The sequence below is a fragment of the Zonotrichia leucophrys genome, chromosome 3 (genome assembly GCF_028769735.1).
Source record: "Zonotrichia leucophrys gambelii isolate GWCS_2022_RI chromosome 3, RI_Zleu_2.0, whole genome shotgun sequence".
Lineage (NCBI taxonomy): Eukaryota > Metazoa > Chordata > Aves > Passeriformes > Passerellidae > Zonotrichia > Zonotrichia leucophrys.
Genome location: NC_088172.1, coordinates 93,775,918 through 93,797,274, shown reverse-complemented (window position 1 = coordinate 93,797,274; position 21,357 = coordinate 93,775,918). Strand labels below are relative to the sequence as shown.

The following is a 21,357-nucleotide window of genomic DNA, read 5'->3' as shown; positions in this document are numbered from 1 at the left end:
TAGGACACCAAATTGGGAAGCACAGTCTCATTAGTCTTTTTCTAACAAAATTAATGGCTTTTGAAAATTCATGACTTTTAACTGGTTATGGCTGGCAAAGGTAGAAACAACCAGAAACACTGATGCTCAAAAGTGCCAACAGGTATTTTGGACAGCCAGACATTGCTATATATGTCATTATATTACAGACTTGCTTAGGAACTTTTTATTAGGACAGCTTCAGAATGTTTGCATTCAACATTTTTTGTCAGACTTCGTCATCTGCATAGAATGAAACCTTGAAAGAACTGTAGGAAGAGGACAATATTGAGAAATCATGTACAATACCTTATGCATTGTGTGTTTTTCTGAAGATTCCATGTTGTTATAAATTGACACATGCTGCTGCTCAAAGGACTGTAATGAACCTGCTGCTTCTATTGCTATTTTACTTTTCCTGCCTGTTTGAAAACCACTAGTAAACAGGTAAGCCTTGTTACACTGCTTTGTATAATGAGAACATTTGGAGTCCTGGAGAACTTAAATGTCTTGTGCATATGGAGGTGGTCAAGTATAGAGCCAAGAAAAATAAAATAAAAAAAAAAGCAGTCATGCCTTTCTGTTAGACTGTTAAACTACTTCCAAACACTGTAAAAAAAAAAAAAAAAAAAACAAACAAAACAAAACAAAAAAAAAACCCAAAACAAACAAACAAAAAAAACCAGAAAAAAAAGGAAGCTATTTTACATGTTTGGGTCTTTTTGGCCTGTTTCTAGATCATGACTTATTTTTTTAATAATAACACAGTGTTTGTGCATTTTGACAAGACTGTCATGCACACTGAAGATGGAAATAAGTTCAGAGGCAGTGGCAACCCTGACAAAGCTGTCCTTAACCCCACAGCTTGGGTCTCTACAAGGTTAGAGACCTTAGAAGGTAAGAGTAGCTGCTAAGAGGTACAGGGCTGTTGGTTCAGAGGTTCACAAAACTAGACAGGGTGTAGCCACAGGAGAGAAATGCTCATGCAATTAATGTATGTTCTATTTGTGTCTTTGAGGATTATAGAAACCAACATGTCTGATACGTTGTGGCATCCTCACCTCTCTGCCAGGGCTTAGTCTTCACTGCAGAGGGTGGGGTCAGTAACAGGTTTGTCGCCCTCATCTTTAGTACCTGAAAATGCATTTCCATTGCTCTAATACTCACAGCATTTTCAGAACATCTTTTGTCAGCATTCGAAACTGCTTAAAATAAGCAGCATTAGGGGTAAAAATTGTAATAACTCCTCACCCAGACTACTGCACAGCAGCAAGGCAAACCTTCTAATTTCATACTGTGCCAAATCCCTCAAGTTTGTGGTGTTTGGAAAGGGCTTAGGGGGGAACAGAAGATCACAAGTTGTAGTAAAAGATGCTCTTTTTACACTAAAGTTATTACAGTTTGATATCTAAGGTTATCTATTTTCCCCCCTCTTTTAGCTATTCTCTGTGAAAGAAGATAGAGATGAAACTTTGCCAAAACACTTGTTGAAAACTGAGATGGTCCCAAGCAGTTTGTACCATGCTTTGTTGTGTGACGTCTGTGGGCAGTAGGCAGAACTGAAGCAGATGTTTGCACAGAGAGTTGTCCTGTCCCTCAGGGTGGTGTTATCAGAAGGCACACTGAGTTCTGCTGCCATAAAACCTGCCTGCCATTGAATTTGCTTGGCTGGGCTTGTGCAGGCTGCCATGGGGTAGCGAAGGCATGGACTTAGAGTTTGTCAGGTAACCCCCAGTAAGAGCCCACAGACTGAGCCTGGCAGGGAGCAGAAGCCATGCACTCCTCAATGGAAACAGGGTCACAGCCTGCACACAGCAGGCAGTTTCCAGGGAGCAGTTAACATGCTGTAAATCCCCACCCACTCTTGCCTCACTCTAATTTGTGTGCACAGTCATACCCCAAGCAAAGGTGAATAAATACACCCATGAGCTGGGCAGAAAATCTCATCCCACAAGCACCAACACAATGGAGAGCAGAGAGTGGGGCTCAAAGAGCTGGGCATGCCATTGGTGTTTTGCTTTTATTGTTCCTCACTGAAATAAATTGCTTTTGTGTTGTGACTACTTTCACAGTTCATGAGTTTTCCTTATTTTTTTCCAGTTAGCAAAAGCTGTTACCAAAGTTCATTTGTTTCTCTGTGCACTTTAATTTACAGCCCTTGTACTAGTCACTTTATTGCTTCAAGCTCGGAGTGAGGGAACTTTTACAACCTGTGATTACTGAACTTGGTGAAACAAGAAAGCTTTTTGACCTGTTGTGGAGTAATTATAGACCCTATTGCTACTTGGGAGGGGCATTCAATGTTTAACAAACTGTGGCAGTTCTAATTTAACTGTGTGGAGCCTGGACCATTGGGGAGGGAGGTAAAAAAGCAAATCCTGGACTTTTTCCAGGTCACATTTTAACTTGTCTGGTTTTAGTCTCTAAAGGGCTGGCCTTGAAGTTCTGCCTTCCCACTACTGAACTTGATGCTGTTCCTTTCCTAGCAGTGCAAGAGCATGGGAGCCAAATTGTTTTCCTAGGAAAACAATTTCCTCTTGCTTCAAAAACTACAGCTACACTACTTTTGATTAATCCTTTCATGGGGTGAGTCTTCTGAATGCCATGCCACGCAAATACAGCTCTTGACAACAGAAAAATTGTCCTGTCTTAATCACCACTATTGTTTCATATTATAAGGTTATGGGCAAAGATTCAATTGTGTTCAACAGTATAAAAACAAAGAACAAATAGATACTGTGTTTGAAAGAGTTCGTGACCTATGTGACCAGTAAACTTTGAAACTGGAAAGCAAGATGAGAAAGATTAGATGAAATTTACACATTTTGCCCAGTTATAGAATCATAAGCCAGCCAGCTAAACCTTTGAACGTTCCCACCTATTCTTTAGCCATTCAAACAGCTATTATTTAGGAAACCTGCCTTCAGGAAAAGGATTAGGATCTTATTTTGAAAGCACCAATGTTTTTCTACTTTTGATGTCCGTAGATAATAACATAAGATATATTTCCTGGATAATGGGTTCCTTGGATGTTTTGTAGTTTAGTGTATTAATGTGTACCTAAATATTACATCAGCAAGGCAAAGCATTTTTGTTAATTTCCAGATGGAAAGAAACACTTTTTAGCTGACGCCATTTTAGGAAAAAGATTTCTTAAGTAAAATTCTTGAAACTTTCTCAGTCCAGCAACCTTTTCAGCTGGGAGATTTTCGAAGTCTGGTGTTTGTTAGTTGTTTCTGGGAGGAAAGAGGAGTAAAGGAAGAGGTGGAAAGTTCCCATTTCGCAGTTAGGCAACCCAGCCCCTCTGCGCATGCACACGGGCAGTGCCCTGGGCACAGCTGCACACACCTGCTCCTGGCTCCTGCACCTGTCTCCATGTGCTCCTGGCTCCTGCACCTGCCACTCAGGAAGCCTCATGCTCCTGGCAGCTGGAACAAATGGCTCCAGGGCCATGGAGGTAGAGAGGAGTCCTGTGTATTAAGGCTCTTTGCACAATTCTGTGTGAAGAAACAACATGGGTAACAAATATAGCCATGGTTATTAAATACTTGCAAATCCAAAATGCAATCTTCAGTGGCTAAAAAAGACTTAGAATGTGGTGGATGATGTCAGAAGGTTCAGCAACATCTAAAGGAAAACACTGCAGGTCATCTCCTTTCCCTGTAATGTAAAATATGCATGGCTAGTTTTGAGTTACTGATGTTGATAGGTATCATTCATCTTTTGTGACATGGTGGTGAAGACCTAATGTAGTCTCTATAATCTATTTAGTTTTACAGATAAATTGGAACTTTTCAGATAAGACTACTTTGTTTCAATTACAACCAGCATATAGATGCCAATCCTTAAAAATAAATCTTAAAGGCTTCCCCCGTCTGCTTGGAATTAGTTAAGTTCTTACAGGATGTATCAGTCTATTTACAGTAGGAATGAACAAGTTCAAACTTATGTCCCTGGAGATTTATGGAGATTTGCAGCTTGGCTGTTTTGCAGTATGCAGGAGCAGCATGTTTAAACATGCACTGTATTTGCTGACAGCCTCCACTTTCCTTTACCACTTGCTCTGTTAGCCTAGTTACTGCTCTCCTTGTGCACTGCATAATTTCCAAATCATTTTTTCCTTAGAGCTGCTCTTGAATTTCTCAGTAGCTGAGAACAACTACAGCTGTTTTGGGACTTAAATATTAGACAACGCTGCTGTATGCTCAGATGTTCTTTTCTAGTAAACAAAGCTGGAAACAATTTTCCTGCCCATTCATCCATCAGTGACATATACTTAAGTGGCACTGAACTATTTTTAATTTTAATCATATTGTAATTTTGTCAAAAACTAGGATTTAACTGCAAGGTACCTTTCCAGTATCCTTGCTTACTTGCTCCAGTAGCAAACTGGTAAAATGTGTTCAGTCTGTTGTGTTTAGTCCTGGTTCAGGCACCTCGATTTGCCCTAAAAATTTGTTTCTCACAACTCATCTGAATCCTTCCTTTCTCTTCCCACATATGAAACAGGTTTCTGGTGACAGATGTGGGTTCAGGTGGTTCATCTCTTCCTCTTTACTTTAATCCTGTCACTTGCTACACCCTTTACTCTGAAAGAATTAACCTCATGTTCAAAATTTGCTTTTTAGATGTGTGTTTCAGTTTCACAATGGGTCTTTAGGACTGGACCTCTCAATCCATGAGCATTTCCTATAGAATGTGTTTGACTGAGAGGCCAGGCAGGTTTCACCAGCAGGATCAGCAGACATCTCTACAGCAAAGAGAGGTTTTTTTCTTATTTCACACTCTGAAGGAAGTAGGAAAAGTCTCTAACTGAAAAATACATATTTTATTTGGGATAATGATCTTTATTTGGGATAATTATCTTTATTTACAAGAATTAATGGTGGTTCTTCATGATCTTGTTTGAAAATAAATACCAGGTGTTTTACCTGTATCATCTTTCTTAGGCAAAAAAAAAAAAAAAAGTTCACCGAAATGGATATCAGAGGCCAAAGACATCTCAAAAATATCAAAATCTGAAAAAAGTATCTATATCCTAAATGTAATTTATAAAAATACTATCCCTGTGTTTTTCCTCAGTGATGCTTCCTGATCTATCTGTAAACAACTCATTCACTGAAAAAATTTTAAGTCCTTTTTTTCATTTAAAGGAATCAAACTGCTCAGCAGCTGCCTTTTTGGACCAAATTCTGAATAGTTATATAACTATAAATCTCATAATGGAATTTCAGTGTATAATTCCAATCTTTTTTTTTCAGTGTATATATAAAATTTTTATTCAGTGTATATTTCGAATTATTATTTTTTATTTTATATATTTTTATATGTCGAATTATTGTTTTTTCCAGAAATAAGATTTTGTAAGAATCCCAGGTCTTTCAAGCCCAGGTCTTAGTAATTTTAGTCATAGAAATATTATGTCAAATAAAACGATATATACACATATTTATATAAAGTTATTTATAAATTCATAGGAAATATACATGTAAATACAAATATATAAATATAAAGATATATAAAAATTGGTATATATTAAACATGTATATTCAAACTGTGATTACATATAGAGATGGAGAGTGGCTAAACTGATTTAAGGACACCTACAGGAAGGGTTAGGAAAGAGGTACAGCATGAAACTCCGTGTAACAAACGCTGCATTGTCTCGGTTCAAATCGCTGGTGGTGAAACAGCGCTCCCTGATGTCCAACAAGCGGCTTGGAAGTCCAGAAGCTCCATCCATTCTTCCCGATGGATGAATTGTTCAACATCCTTCTGAAAACTGTAGTAAATAAAAAGCAAAGTTGGGAACCAGTTAATTCCACTACAGAGTCAGGTAAAGTTCTAGTTCTTTATTCTCACTGCGTTCAGGGATCAGCCTTTCCATGTCAATGTTTTTCCCTAATGTTTCCACGCTGAATCCTTGAGTCATCCCCATCTCAGCCCTACCCTGGGCTGCAGAGTCCTGCAAGGGAGGGAAGGCAGAGTCCCAGACATCCTCACAGCTCCCTCTCTCAAGTTCAGTTTCCCCAAGAGTCTGATCCAGTGTTGTGCAATGCTCTGAATCAGAGCAGAACCCGAGTCCTGGCAGGCTGTGGACAATACACTGCTGGAAGGTCACAATTCCTGTTCAGTGACTTGATTGTGACAGATTTTTGAGTGAAAAAAGAAGCATTTTAATATTTTGTTGTTGAATCACAAGCTCAAAAATTATTTCAGAAGTGGGAGACCTACAGGAAGCTCTGTGTGGGTAAAGATTGACACTGTAAGTCACTTTTTATTGATGTAAAGGTGTAAAGAATAAAGAAGTATGCATGTCACAATTATCATTGCTCTTCATGTTTTGCAGTAGGGAATAAAAAAGAAGATTTTTTTTCCTGGTTTTAAAGATTAAGATGTTTATGTGGAAGCTTCTGTAACCTGCCCTTCCTCTGTTTTACACAGTTATCAATTGATGAGTACTTTGAATTCCTTGATGAAAAGTAATATGCACACACACACACACAAAAAAAAAAAAAAAGAAGAGAAAAATTGATGCAGGCAACTCAGTGTGAATATGTGTCTAAGAAGAGAGAATGTCAAAGAAACAGACTTTATCCTTGCCCATGTATTTGGTATTGTCTCCACCCCTCAGCCTGTTGTTAGTTAGTACATTTACCACTTGGTATGTTTCTTATCTCTCTCCCTGATCAGAAACTCGGCATGATCTTTTCCTGAATCTAACTCAGAGAACGTAAATAATTTAGCAAATTATTAATAGAAGATGAGGAAGGTGTAAAGAGGCCTCTCTCCTCATTACCATAACAAATGAGGCCACTTACACTTTAATTGGCCTGAGCAGGGGGAAACAGTGAAAACGGATGTATGTCTTGCCATCTTCCTAGGATAAATCTTTAGCTCTTCTAAGAAAAGGCAACAGTAAGATTTCACACTGAATTTTATTAGCAAAGGGATTTTTTCATTCCTGTTGTTACATTTCAATAGACTGCCTTAGAGTAATTGCATTAATTGCCCCTGTAGGAAGGTAGCAGCAGGGTGTCCTGCACCTCTATATTTAATGATCTTTAGAGTCAGGTATCCCTTCTCCTTCGTGTCCCATCTCTCCTGGGGACACGTTTATCAGTCTGGGGAGATGTTTTAATCATAGAATCACAGAATGATGCGGGTTGGAAGGGACCTTAAACACCATCTCATTCCATGGGCAGGGTGGGACACTTCCCACTAGAGTAGGTTGTTCAGAGCCCCATCCAGCCTGGTCTTGAATACTTCCAGGGATGGAGAACCCACAGCTCCTCTGGACAACTTATGCCTTGTCACCACTCCCAGAGTGAAGAATTTCTGCCGAACATCTAATCTAAGCCTACTCTAAAAGTGGGAAAGGGGAAGGGAAGGGAAGGGAAGGGAAGGGAAGGGAAGGGAAGGGAAGGGAAGCTCCTCAGAGCCCCCAGGCAGCCCTGGCGAGGCGAGCAGGAGGCGCCCCCGCCGTGCCCCGCTCTCATTGGCTGCGGCGCCCCGGGCGCCAACGGGAGAGGCGGGAGGAGAGAGCGCCACGCCTTCCGATTGGCTGGAGAGGTGCGCGGCGCACGCTGATTGGCTGCGAGAGGCGCCACTCGAGGCGCGGAGGCGTGAGGGAAGGGACGGGGCTGAGGGAGGCGGACAGGGACGGCTTTGGGCTGTGGCGGCGGGAGCCGAGAGCGCGGCCTCCCCTCAGAGCCCTTCCATGCTCATGCGGCAGGCACCCGAGAGCTGGGGAGCCAGGTAGGCTGCGGTGAGCCAGCCTCCGACAGCCCCCTGCCGGGAGACCTCCTGAGGGCTTAAATACATTTAATACATCCCGCCAAAAAATACCCTTGCTCACTGTCCCTTTGGTATCCCCTCACATTTCGCGGTTACAAACACCACAGGTATGTTGGTTTCCTTGGCTGTGCCTTCAGGCTATGTCCAGCGTGAGGGATAAGATTAATTCCCAAGGGCAATTAGGAGCTCAAGACTTGATTTTAATCTATCAACATGGCTCAATCACAGTTCTGCTCCCTTAGTTCTATTAATATTCCTTATTAAAAAAAAAAGAAAAAAAAGAAAAAGACACAATCACAAATTGGAGGGTGAGAACACAGGTTTTTTGGTAGATCTAAGGAATTGTGTGGAGCTACAAGGATCTGACAAACAGCAGCTTTTCCTGCTTTTCACACATCTTTTCCTATTTTCCAAAGTTGATTTAAAAAGGCAAAATTGAAGGCTCCTTCTACTGGGGAAAAATAAAGCTTTATAAATTTAAAACTAAATCAAAGAACTCTGATTTAGTTGGCCATCTCAGGGCACAAAACTTAGATAATCAGTACTGATAAAATTAATTTTGCATCATCTGACAGAAGTTCTACTGAAAGTTATGTGAACAAAAGAAATGTACTAGTGCCAAAACTGACTAATTTTGTAGTTAATTTCTTCTTATTTCTTTAACAGGAACCTTTGCTAAACGAAATGAAACACAATCTGGTGTGTAAGACACCTCCCACTGTCACTGTTCATGTAAAATCGAGTGCATCCAGATCACATCAGCAAAAAAAACTTACTAGACTAAAGAGACCTGCTTTTAAAGACCATCAAGGAAATTGTGAAAAAGGGGTTCCTAGTCAGAAATATAAATGTCCAAAGGGACCATGCCTAGTTATTCAGCGTCAGGAAATGACAGCTTTCTTTAAATTATTTGGTAGGTTAATAATGTGAGATATGAATGAATTGACTGAACAGAATGTTTTCTGAGCTCAGGAGTTTTGAGAGTGCTTTTCATATTGAAAGTAATGGCAGTTCTTTATCAAAATGTTTTGTTGTTGTTATAGTTTGATATATAAATATTTAATGCTTAAGTTAAAAATACAAGGGCTACTGAATTGATGAAAAGTATCTTTCTTAAATTACAAATGAAACCAAGGTGGTTTGCTACTTTTAATTTTTGATAATTTTCATTACTATTTTTTCTTAAATTTCAACAAATACATGTAAAACAATGTGCATCTTGTTTTACACAAGGCTTAAAGAAAGGACTCCTTGTCTGTTAAATGTGTTCTTTACTGTGGGAATAAACTTCTGGGGGAAGAAGTGGAATGATCTAAGGAGTTAGAGCATCTCTTCTTTATTTGTGCCTCTTTCACATGAAGTTTTGTATTTATTTAATTTAGCAAGACATTAAGTAATAGTGGAAGATTACAGCTGGTTTTTATTTGACCCTTAAATACAGAAGTGAATGAGAGAGAGCTGCTGGTAATTACAGTACATGTTCATGGACAATGAAGCACTGACCAAAAAAAAGCAAGTATTGCCCTATAAAGGCTGCCAGGTAATGAAGGTGCAGGATTCCCAGCAGTTCCTCTGAAATAATGGTGTGCTATCACCTGGAAGCATGTAGTGCAGGAAGAAATGGTGCAAATAGGAAAAACACTGGTTATTTTTTCACCTTCACCTGCTGTTACTGAGAATGGATGAAATGCAGCCACCAGATTTTCCACCTTGCCTTTCTGGTAGAGTTTGTTTCCTTTTGCCATGTAAGCTTTCATCACACCTGAACCTCTCCTACTGCAGTAGGGAGCAGTTTCTCTGTTCCCTGCTGGCTGGTCTAGCTTCTTTTCTTTCATTTGGTTTGATGAAAGACCATCGGCTATTTATTTATAAATACCTGCTGACACAAACAGTTTTGGTGTTTGGAGTGCTACAGCTTTCTCTTGTTACAGATGATGATCTAATCCAAGACTTCCTTTGGATGGACTGTTGCTGTGAAATTGCAGACAAGGTAAGTGCATTTCCTTCTCAGTTAACAGAACATTCATTCAGTGAGAAATCTGCCCTTAATTACTTGATACTTTAATGCAAATACAGAACATCATCTTTTTCTAATGGTTTCACGTGGAAGTTTCAAGAAACTTAATTCATGCTTTCCTCATTGTTAAAAATGATGAAAATATCTTGGTGCAAGCTGTGTGAATCGATGTAGGAAATACTGTATCTAAGTAACACTTTGATACTTCATTTTACAAAACAGTATCTCTTGGCAATGACTTTCGTTTATTTCAAGAGAGCTAACTTCACACCAAGTGAGCATACCAGAATCAATTTCTTTGCGGCTCTGTAAGTACTTTAAAATTATCTGGTTTTATTAGAATAAACTTTGCATTGTATTTCTTTCTGACACTGATAACTATAATAGGTGATGAGACTTCCTTGAGGTATATAGAAACAACCTGATCTCGGGGGTGGCATCCCCAGGGGGTGGCAGGGGGGCTGTCCCTTCCCACCCAGGCCATTCTGAGGTTCTGTGATAATCTACATACTGTACATAACCAGTGCAAAGTCACTGTTCTTCCTGAGATGGAACAAGCTTGAGCAGCAGGCAGGGCTTGCTTGCACTGCTGTAGTGATACACACAGTGGCATTCTGCCCACCAAACTGAATCTGGGAGCTTTTTAAAGCATTACAAGAAATATATTCAGGACAATACACAGCAACATGTAGGTGGCTCACAGGTGCTCATATAAAACCCTGTTTCATATCTTTGCCAGCCTTTAGGGCATTTGTAGCAAAACATTTCACCATGGTATCTCAGGAGTAAATTGTTATTAAAGTTTCTGTCAATATATTTAAATCAACTGTAAAAACATTGCTAGAGAATTTCTTTGAACTTTTTTGAACAGTTGTAAAATGCCTATACTTTGAAACAGTGGTGGAATCAGTAATCCAGGCCTACATAACCCTCTTTATTTGGCTATACCTGCAGAGTGTTCTGCATTTTTTTTTAAATTTTTACAGTGTTACGGTGCTCAGGTCATCTTTTGTTCCATGGCTTCTCAGATGCTCTGATTTGCACACAAAGGGGGCAAAGGTGGCTGTTCCTTCTGCTGTCACTGGTGCTGTGGGTGACACCCACAGAGCTTGGAGGAGGGAGCCCTCTGACCCCCCTGAAGGGGGAAAAGCCAGGCCAGAACAGTGAAAGGGTTAGAGGGGGACAGAGGGACTAGAGAGAATATTGGGGTCAGGAGCAAGTGAGAAAACTGGGGAGGAGACCAAAAGTCCTAATTTTTCAAGTGTGATTTACAGGAGTTTAGTACCAGGTGGGTCCAGAGGAAATAAACATTTTCCTGTTGTCTGAGAAGACAATTTAAAACTAAAAGTAACTAGGTAGTGAACCAAGGGAAGAACAGAGACATTAAAAAAGTAAGTTTTGCATTTCTAACTAAAGGTAGACCTGTATTTAGTTGTTTGCTCATAATTTAATATGAGCAATGTATTTTTCCAAGAATAGCTAAAATCCATAAAGTAAAAAGTGAAGAGTTTAAGAATTCACAGGAGAGTTTTAAGCCTTATTTAAAGAATTTAAAGCATCAATCAGAAATTGTTCATTTTATTGAAGGGTTTCTTGCCAGCTTGGAGAAGGATGTCAGGATGTATTAGTTCTTGCTTATCTATTAATTTAGGAAACTCAAGGGTAAAACAATTTCTATAGAAGCTTGGGTTTTTTACCCAAAGGATGCATATGGAACTAATTAAGAAAATACTGTATTCCAGAGAGTAGGCTGTATTTTGTTAGCATTTTTTCCTCACAATACTAGAAAAAAAGAACCACTGCAACATAGCTGTTACTTTATGTTAGAAATCATTCTAATATAGTGCTATAAGATTGAATAATGTTTACAAACATAAACATATATATATTTAAAGGTATCTGGCAAACACAGTTGAAGAAGACAATGAAGAAGCAAAGTATGAAATTTTCCCATGGGCTTTGGGCAAAGCCTGGAGAAAGCTGTTCCCTGATTTCCTAAAGTTAAGAGATCAGCTTTGGAGTAGAATTGACTACAGGGCTATTGTAAGCAGACGCTGCTGTGAAGAGGTAGGGAGGGAGATTTCATATTGTAGATGCTGAAATCACAACAAGTAACACCAGCTTGCAATTTAGCTCTGTACAGCTAATTTAGTTTCTTCCCTAAAGTAAACAGACAACCCATGGGAAAGAAAAGATGCTGCTAAAACGTAATGGTCTATTTATCCTCCATAGTTTTTCCTTCTCCATTTAAAATACAGTATTTGAAACAGTGTTTTTTAAGTAAACTAGAATATCTTATATTGCACTACTGTTAAAAAGTGAAGTTTCTATTGACTAGTATTTGCTTTGTGCAAATATTTTTTTTATTTAAAATCTACCTTAATTTGTTTCACTTCATCCACTTTAGAAATAATTTTGTGTGCTTTACAATTTATAAGGAAAAAATATATTCCTCACTTTTCAGGTGAAGTGTGTATCTGGAAAAACCCATGTCATACTCTAAGTACATAATGTTTGCTTCCAGATGGTGGAAAATAAAATCTCCCATTTACTCTAGAGGCCCATTTCTGGGGATGGGATTAGATGCCATGGGAAAAGCACAAAGAGCAAGGCGAGTGCAGGATGCTTTTCCTTGCACACCCTCCCAGCTTCCCACCGTTGTTATTTCAGTGATGATGAGCACTGCAGCTGATGTTTGGAGTGGCCAATGAGACCAGCTTGGTTCCAACATGCCCACACGAGTGGCTGTTTGTGATAACTCAGGTGAACATACAGGGCTGGAAGCTGGGATGTTTCCACACCTGACTGTATCAGGATTACTTACCCCTGCCTAAGGACAGTGAGACCGATAAGAGATGATGCCCATTTCAGCTAGGTTAATTCCCTGCCATACCCGAACTGGATCCAGTTTTCAGCTGTGTGTTTCCCCATTACATTTGCTGTTCCTGATGCCACCATGGCTGTTCCCACAGGTGATGGCCATCGCTCCAACACACTACATCTGGCAGCGAGAGCGCTCGGTGCAGCACAGCGGCGCCCTCAGGAGTTATGAGGATCAGGTGCAGCTGCCCCGGGGCCCCAGTGCCACCCCCACAGACTGCCTGCTGTGCGGGAAGAAGGGCAGGTTTGTACGGCTGGGATTGTCATCCTCCTCCTCCTCCACCGACACGCTGGAGATGATGGACCTGCACTCCTCCCAGAAATCAAAGGATGCCTTTGCAACTGACAAAATGCTCATCGACTCTCCTTCTTATAAAGCCCAAGGTATGGTGTGGGTTTCATGGTATAGGAAAATGCTGTGAATAATTTTCCATACTTGCCCTTCTGAGTGCTGCAGGAACTGCTTTGTCCCTCCCCATTACACATCAGCAGAACTGTGCTTTTACCCTCATGGATTCATTTTCACATATTGTATCTTGGCTTCCTGGAAGTACCAACTGCTTTACATTGACTCTCTTCATGTTACGTTCACCTACTATGGTAGATTTTGAGCACATTTCAGTATATTTGCATGCTTTAGTTACCAACTGCTTTACATTGAGTCTCTTCATGTTACTTTCACCCACTACAGCAGATTTTGAGCACATTTCAGTATTTCAGTATATTTGCATGCTTTAGTTACCAACTGTTTTACAGAGAGTCTCTTCGTTCACCTACTATGTTAGATTTCAGCTGCATTCCAGTCTACTCAGCCATTTGTTACTATTTTTGCATTATAAATGAAATTGAGAGTCCTGTTTTAAATGATTTTTTTATGCCTGGAACAATAAGAATACTGGTACATGTAAAGTGAGTCAAAGTGCTCTTGCTGAGAGCATGTTTTGAGAAAGGGCAGGATGCTCATTTGTGGTATGGGTTTGGACATAGGTTAAATCACAATTTCCATTTTCCTCTAAGTATCTGATTTGTTGGCAAATTATACAAGACTGTTTTAATACTGGGGTATGAGTAGAAAACAAGATCTTATTGCAAGAATTGCTTACATAATTGAATCTCTGCCCATCAATCTACTCACAATGGCATCCTCAGCCTTTGCATTAGGGCCCTCTGTTACATACAGCAGCTGTGGGGCAAACCCATTATTAAATTTATTATTAGAAGTTAAACACACTTGAGATGTAAACTTCCTCAGGCATCTGGATAAGGCCTCAGCTCTGCAAAGACACTCTCCTGTAATTAACCAGTGCAGAGTTCCTACTACACTTATCTAATACAGAGGTAGTTATTTATTGCTCTGTATATTTTATTTGCATGTGTTCTCATTAATATCCAAATTTTCACCATTACAGTAAGATTGTTACTGTTTTTGACAGCTTTAGTACAAATATGATTCTCAACTTGGAAAAAAATTGCATTTGACTATTTCCTGAGATATAAAGCAAGTCAGGTGTTTACAAAACAAAACTTAATAATTTAATGTGTTAAACATCACCACTTACTCAGGGAAGACCCAAAATGACTTCAAGTCTGTTTTAACTTGAGAGATCTAGCTTCTCATCTCTGACAAGGGCCAGAAAAAATGGTGTTTCCTCCAACCATTTGAGAATACTTTATATGAAGCTTATTCACAAATAAGCAGGCAACTTGCAGCATGAGTGCTGGAAGGGAACCAAAGCTGTGCCTGTCAACAACTGTTCTGATGTTGAAATAAGCACAGCTTTATCAAGTGAACACATTCAGTGAATTTCAGTATCTCTTAAAGTTATGCTTTAAGAACTTTGTTCTTAAAGCAACCTATAGTTGGAAGCCAGCAAAGTATTCATTACAAAGGAGAGCCTTTGATTCTTCATTTTCTTACTAAAATTTTTTCTCCTTATTTCTGGTAGACTGTCTGAGGCTGTCCAGCAAAAGGCAACCATGCAGCACCCTGGATCAAGATAAGTCTATGGACTGGTTTACAAGCAATGGGGAATGAAGTGCACCTGATAAGACAGAAACAGATCCTGTGATTTGCAGAACAGCCTGGGCTGCATCACAACACCAGACGTGATGATTCACTTCAAACTTTTACCTCTACATAGTGGGATAACAGTTGGTGTTTCAAACCTGATATAAGGTAGAAATCAGAGCAGTCATTGCTTAAAAGTTACACAACTTGCAAAATGTAGCATCTACTTTGTCATGTTTTATTTCATTCTGATACAATACTCAAATTAGCAGCTAAGGAGGCAGCAGCATCAAGAAAGCAGTGGTCCAAACTTTCTCAGCTTGGTAAGGAACGCTAATTAAAAAACAAAAGTTACTACTTTAGTATTTCAATACACAATGATTGTTTTATTATTATAAGTTTTGTGGTTTCATGATATAGGAAAATACCAAATGCTAATACAAAAAAAAAAAAAAAAAGGTTTATTTGAAATAAAAATACCACTAAACATTTAAGATAAACTTTTTCCAAGTCTCACCTGAATGAGCTTCCTGCCAGTGGGATGGTCGGGCAATGTAAGGCACTGAGTGGTTTGTTTCAGCAGCAGCACTGAGTGACTCTGTGAGAAGGACATTTCTTTTTATTTTGTTCCCACAAGTTTAAGACCTACATGCAGCCTAGAGTAGACAATGCACATGTAATATTTTTCCCTCATATGTTTTCTTTTTTTTTGTTGTCACCTATCAGAATATTCAGAACTCTGCATTTTGCAGATCTATACAGTATATATATTTATATTTGTCACATAAATATAATATATATATACGGCAGCATTTTTGGATTTGCCAGAACAGCATAATTCCAAAACAGAGCTCACTGGCCACTGTTTCTTCTAAGGAATCCTTAAGTCCATCAGGGTCCTCTAAAGCAGCTTTGTGGTGAGTATAAAGAACTGAATTTTCTTAAGAATCTAAAATTTGAGAACAGTAGTAGAAGGGCAGTCACTCTGTATTGCAGATTGAAATTTATTTTTTATTTAGCCCAGGTTTTTAGAAGGATATTTTAACTTAAATAACAATTAATAGTCTTCTTTAAACCTGACAAGGTCTGGGGTGTCCTTGCCTGTTCTCAGCTGACCTAGGTAAAAGCACTGGATCATCTAAGTGCAGTAATAGGGGATCTCACCAGCAGTGAAGTCCTTACCATTGTATTCGCTCTCCTTAAGAACTGCTTCATCCTGAATATGGATTTCTTCATATTCATTTTGAGGTGGTTCTTCAATATTTTCTTGAGTTCCCACCATGTGGCTTGATTTGTTATGCTTGAGTTTAGCAGGGAGTACTGACCAGCTCCTGTGAGTTACCTCAATTATCCTTTCACACAAAAAGGGAAGCTTGCAGCTCCGTATTCTGTCTAAAAGGTCAATAACCTGTGTGATGCTTTTGAAGAAATGCAAAGGGTAAAGTAGTATTTTGAAAACTCAAAGCACAAAATTTCAGTTTTACTGACTTTGACACATTCTTTACCTTTGAGGTTACATGAGTCCTTCAGTTTTAGGGTAAAAGAGCAACCTTTGCATTGCATTGGAGAACAGTGCAGTTACTTTGAGGATGCCATAAAGGCCAAACTTCACTGACCAGAATGAGAACATTCCCCAGGCAGATGCCGAAGGGTTTGGCCAAGTGTAATTTATACTGAGTACCACTCCCAAAGAAAGTTACATGGGGAAAACCCCCAACTTTGTTAACCATTTCATTAATGCTGGATGTGGATTTCAGAAGATGCTTGGTTTTGTACTGAGGCCAGGTAATGCCTGAGTAAAGGTGCCAGAAAGAAATACTTACTTTGCCAAGTACACAGCACACACCCCACCTTGTTTCAGGCTTGGGTGTACGACAGGCAGAGCACACTGAGGGTCCAGCATGTCCAGAACTACCTGCAAGAGAAAGACATATTAATGTGCACTGTGAGAACATATCTACCTCTACCAGAGTAACACACAGCAATGCTGGGGGGAAAAAAGGTTATGGAAAGAGAGGCATACAACAGCAATGTGTAATCATCCTCCAGTTTTATCACTGCCTCTCAAAACCTGAGGTGCACTTACACAAAATGGAGTCCTCTCTACTTCCAAATGAATTTCTATTAAAACAGTAAGTGGCATTTGACCAACTAAGTAGGTCTGTAGGAAGTTAAGCCTCCTAGTAATTAAATCACATAATCCTGACAGTAATAAAAACTTCTAAAAGACTACATTTACTAACACATTTGAATACCTATTTCTCAAATGTAAAAAAAAAAAAAAGATTGTTCAAATGTATAAAAAGAACACATTATGGTCACAATGTCTAACTTGCTGTCAGTTTCAAGATTAAAAATACTTCTTGTCTTTGGTAATTTATCCATGTTCTGCTAGGAAGCTATCCAGATTGTAGAACAATGGGATATGCAATATCTGATCCTTCCTGCAGGACTGTTATTTAAAACATTTTTGAAAAGGTATTTTTATGCTATGTTTTATATTTCTTTGCTTGCACCATTTTAAAAATTGCTATTTGTTTAAAGCATTTAGTAAGTAGTTGTAAGTAGTTTGTCAGCTTTACAGGGAAGAATGGTAAACATCAACCTATTTTCCTCAGCAAAACTCCTTTTAGGAAATCTGGATACAAAGAAGCAGGACAGGAGAACAAGCCACAGCATTCTCTAAATTATGGTGTAGTTACATTGTGCATTCTTTATAGCTGATAGAAAAGTGGTCACATAGTTGCATATTAAATAAGGTTCATATTCTTCTGAAATTTAATGTTTGAAATGTATCTCATGAAAATATCAGTTTCTCAAAAATACAAGAAAGCAAGTTGGTATTTCCTTACAAGACAGCAGTAATTAATTGTAATATTTCTATTGTACAGCTTTATCACTTTTTCATTTGACAACCTGTAACTGGAATCTTGAAAACATTTGTATCTGACAAAAAAATTACAATGTTTCTTTCACTGATGAGGACCTGGAGTGTTATTTCTCATGTTGCACTAGGTATGGGAATCCCTTGCGTGAGCACTAGAGGTTGTCACTGATGGAGAACAGACAGGTGACAGATGGGGGAGTTGTTGGGATTCACTCACTGCATCAAGTGTTACAGATTTCAGATCTGCAGCAGCTGCTGAAATGTCTTTCAGAATGAACTCCACGTTATCTGGCCACTCGTCCGTGTGTCCGATTTGCCACGCAGAGCGCCAGTGCCTGTAATTCTTCTTTGCTAAATTATGGTGATCCTCTCTGATCTCATAACTCAGAACACGGCCTGTGGGCCCAACTGCAAACAAACAGAACACACTCCACTCACCACTTTACACTGCTGTTACAAGGACTTGGGGGGAAAAACCCAACAAAAGCAAAAGCATAGTCTATAACTTAAATACACTTTTCCATCTCCACTTTAGGAAATTATCACATATGAAACAATCAATAACAATCTATGTTTTCTTTACATTTCAAACAAACATGCAGAAAAAGTGCCGTGTTAGTTCTTTCACAGACAGCAATCCATCAATGCACAGATGAAATAAAGTGTAGCTATGGTAGTACAGACTGTTCCAAGAGGTTCTCCTGAAGTCACTCGTGCAGCAAAAGACAAGTTGAGCATCTGTGGCCCCTGCTAGGCCCTTCTGCTAGAGCAACCAAAGGTACCAGCTGGGAATGCTGCACCAGTGCTCACAGAAACCTGCTCACTGATCTCAGCCACACAGACATTTTCCAGTGTACTCTTTGATTTACCCGGCTTTGTGTAAGTTTCCTGCTACTGTCTGCAACAGCAATAAATTATTAAGACTAAATTTACTATTCTGAAATTTACCATGAGTCCAATGTACACTGTTTCTCATACAGGATGCATTTCCAGGCTGTGCAGGCAGACAGCAGGGTGTGCACTGCTGTATTGTTCCATATTTGTATTACTCCAATTCCTCAAGCCTATCCCATCACTCACTTCTCTCTCCTTGCTACTCTGGAATGGGTGCAGGCAGCTGTCAGGAACCAGCAGCTCCCCAGGTCACTTCTGTGCCTTTTTAAGCCATTTCAGTTTGAAGTCACCAGGTCCCTTCCCTCACCTATGTGATCCCACTGTGAATCCATGCAGATAACTGAGTAAAAGAAGGGATGGATTTTTCCTTGATCCAGCTCACTCCTCATGAGACACAGGCCAGAACCAGCTGGTAGGAAAGAGAAGGTTGCACCACGTTGCCTTTGATCACCTGAAGCAGTTGTAGAGTCACAGTGCCAACTCCTTGTTACTTAGATTATCAGTTTAGAAACATCATAAAAATAAAATTCTTCCCACTGGGGGGGTGTGTGTGTGTGTGTGTGTGTGTCAGTTTTACCCCCACTCATTCAAGATATTTTCTACTTTTTGAAAATGCTTTTTTAAAAATAAGAAAAAGGTGAAATAGCTAGGCAAAATTCATTACTGTGAAGCTACAGTATACATACAATTTGCATACATCGTATTTTCCAGTTCTCAAAGATCTTAAAGTCATGACAAATACCACTCTCTCAACTCTCCTGTTTCATGTCAGCAGTTTCTGGGAATTATTAAAGAAAGAATGGAAAATAAAATATAAAAGGAATAACAATTAAGAGATGAATGAAATCTGTTAAATCAACAAGAATTTTGGAAATTAAATAATTCCATGGACATTGGTAAGGTGCCCACTAGATTTGGATTCCAGCATTTACCCACACAGCAGCTGTTTCTCTTTTTGGGTATCACTGGTGTGTATTCAATGGTGGCAAAAGCAACCACCACTAGGAACCAGCAAATCAAATCTATTTATTTCTGTGTCAGCACCAAAGTGTGTTCAGCTGTGACTGCAACTGGCTGTATTTGGTGCTGATTTAAATTCAATAAATTTGAAAATAGCAATGAAATTTCATACCTTTTTCCCACTCCTCAAAACAGAGCTGATCTGGCACACAACAACTGCACTCTTTCCCTGGAGAGGGTTAACAGCCTGGTAATGGTAATGTCAATGATTCTGCCAACTTGGCCCGTTTATAGCTAAATTAAAGTGATCAGAAAAAAACTGTTGGACAAGACTGAAAAATGAGAGGAATAATTGGCAAGTTCAGGTGTGCTCGTATGAAATGGCCACAGCAGGCTGAATACCCAAGGCAGAAAGATCAGCTGCTGTATTTAGCAAGAGCTAGCTTTTGCCTTAGCCTGTAGCAGGTGTTCCATCTCTTTGGGTTCTGGGTCTGCCTGAAGGGCAAGCTGGGGAAAGCTAAGGACTCCCACCTTCCCTCTCTCTAAATGGAAAGAGAAGTGCTGATCTTTATCTTCTGTTTCCTCAGCTTCTAGCTCCTACAGCAGGAATGTTTGAGGATAATCCCATGGTAGCTTCAAAATCCCAATGGAACTAAAAAAACGCAAACACCAGCTTATTCCAGAGAGATGATCAGAAGAAATCAAGCAATAGCAGTAGGAGGCAGAAGGACAGAGAGGAAGCAGAGATGCAACTGCTGACCTTGAAACTTGGGCCCAACATATCAAGACCAGCTGCAGCTGAGTGATCTTGAGGCATGGCTGAAACTCAGCTTTCTGCAGGGCCTTTGGTAGTAACCATTTACACTATGGCCCTCTCAGCACAGTCAGAATGGTTTGCTGTCCCTGTGCTGATGTAACTTTCCTTCAAGTCAACAAAATATACATGAACTGCAGCAAAGTTTTCATGAGCTGAACAGTAAAGGACCACGAGAACCATAAGTATCTGGGCAAAAAACCCCTCATGTTGTGAGAAGGAAATAAATAAATACCGTGTTGTCTAAAGCCAGATTCCCACCTGCTCTTGACAGAAACAAGCTCATAGCACCGGACCCGCTGCCAGTTTCCAGCACGGTGTCTCCCGGGTGGAGATCCACCATCATTAGCAGAGCACTTATATCCTGCGAACGAGAAAAACGATACGTTATTACTCGCGGGAAATTAAAGGTGAGATTCGGCCAGCGACCTCCCAGCCACCAGCGGTACCTTGGGGTAGGCGATGGTGGCTCCCCGCGGCATGAGCAGCACATACTCGTCCAGCGAGGGCCGCCTCAGCAGCAGCCGCTTCCCGGCCGACGTGCGCAGCACCTGCCCGGGCAGCTGCCCGATGATGTCGCGGTGGGGCAGGAGCCCGCTGGGGCTGCTCAGCACCGCCTCCGCCGCCAGCCGGCACAGCACCTTCAGCGTCCAGTTGTTCTTCCTCGGCACCTCCGCCAGCGCCAGCTCCCCGGCGCGGAAAGGGCCGGAGCGCGGACCCGCCGCCCCAACCAACGCCTGACGGGGGACAATCAGCGGCACCTCCTCCTCTTCCTCCTTCTCAGGGCGAGCCTGAGGTAGCTCCGGCGCTGCCGCCGCCGCGCCCCGCGCCACCGCCGCCGCTTCCTCGGGCGGCAGCAGCCGCCTCACCCGCTCCAGCGGCGACAGCGAAGTCCCCCATGCCCGCCTGCGAGGCTTCCCGTCGGCAGGAAAAGAAGAGGATGAGGATGAGGAAGAGGAGGAGGATGAGGAAGCGGCCGCCCGCCGCAGCGCGCGCCAGACCCTCATGGAGCGGCCGGGGGCGGGAAAAGGGGGTGTGTCTCCCCTTCGCGACCGTCGCCCCGCGCGCCTGCGCCGCACGCC

General features: G+C 40.6%; 2 protein-coding genes across 9 annotated transcripts; one reads left to right on the top strand and one right to left on the bottom strand.

The window, feature by feature from the left end:
• Positions 1-7,667: 7,667 nt before the first annotated feature.
• On the top strand, positions 7,668-15,401 carry SPDYA (speedy/RINGO cell cycle regulator family member A). 8 transcript variants are annotated; one of them, XM_064709342.1, is made up of 7 exons: positions 7,668-7,776; positions 8,482-8,728; positions 9,747-9,805; positions 10,055-10,140; positions 11,728-11,899; positions 12,805-13,096; positions 14,659-15,401. In XM_064709342.1, the coding sequence occupies exons 2-7, from the start codon at positions 8,500-8,502 to the stop codon at positions 14,745-14,747; spliced, it is 927 nt and encodes a 308-aa protein (XP_064565412.1). In that variant the 5' UTR covers positions 7,668-7,776; positions 8,482-8,499; the 3' UTR covers positions 14,748-15,401. The 8 variants fall into 8 exon arrangements, with proteins under 8 accessions (XP_064565412.1, XP_064565411.1, XP_064565418.1 ...); XM_064709341.1 differs by having other exon boundaries at positions 7,691-7,922; XM_064709344.1 differs by lacking the exons at positions 7,668-7,776; positions 8,482-8,728 and adding an exon at positions 9,384-9,536.
• On the bottom strand, positions 14,938-21,313 carry TRMT61B (tRNA methyltransferase 61B). Its single transcript, XM_064709340.1, has 7 exons — positions 20,725-21,313; positions 20,537-20,639; positions 17,825-18,015; positions 16,544-16,635; positions 15,903-16,138; positions 15,238-15,318; positions 14,938-15,053 (listed from the first exon to the last, which is right to left on the bottom strand). The coding sequence occupies exons 1-7, from the start codon at positions 21,280-21,282 to the stop codon at positions 15,010-15,012; spliced, it is 1,305 nt and encodes a 434-aa protein (XP_064565410.1). The 5' UTR covers positions 21,283-21,313; the 3' UTR covers positions 14,938-15,009.
• Between the last annotated feature and the right edge of the window lie 44 nt (positions 21,314-21,357).

Excerpts from the sequence above, each read along its gene's own strand:
- TRMT61B (XM_064709340.1), bottom strand. The coding sequence starts at position 21,282 with ATGAGGGTCTGGCGCGCGCTGCGGCGGGCGGCCGCTTCCTCATCCTCC. Across the intron at positions 18,016-20,536 it reads CTTGTTTCTGTCAAGAGCAG|TTGGGCCCACAGGCCGTGTT; the intron begins GTGGGAATCTGG and ends GTTTGTTTGCAG. Across the intron at positions 16,139-16,543 it reads TGTGCTGTGTACTTGGCAAA|CATCACACAGGTTATTGACC; the intron begins GTAAGTATTTCT and ends TTTCTTCAAAAG.
- SPDYA (XM_064709342.1), top strand. The coding sequence starts at position 8,500 with ATGAAACACAATCTGGTGTGTAAGACACCTCCCACTGTCACTGTTCAT. Across the intron at positions 8,729-9,746 it reads AGCTTTCTTTAAATTATTTG|ATGATGATCTAATCCAAGAC; the intron begins GTAGGTTAATAA and ends CTCTTGTTACAG. Across the intron at positions 9,806-10,054 it reads GCTGTGAAATTGCAGACAAG|TATCTCTTGGCAATGACTTT; the intron begins GTAAGTGCATTT and ends TTTACAAAACAG.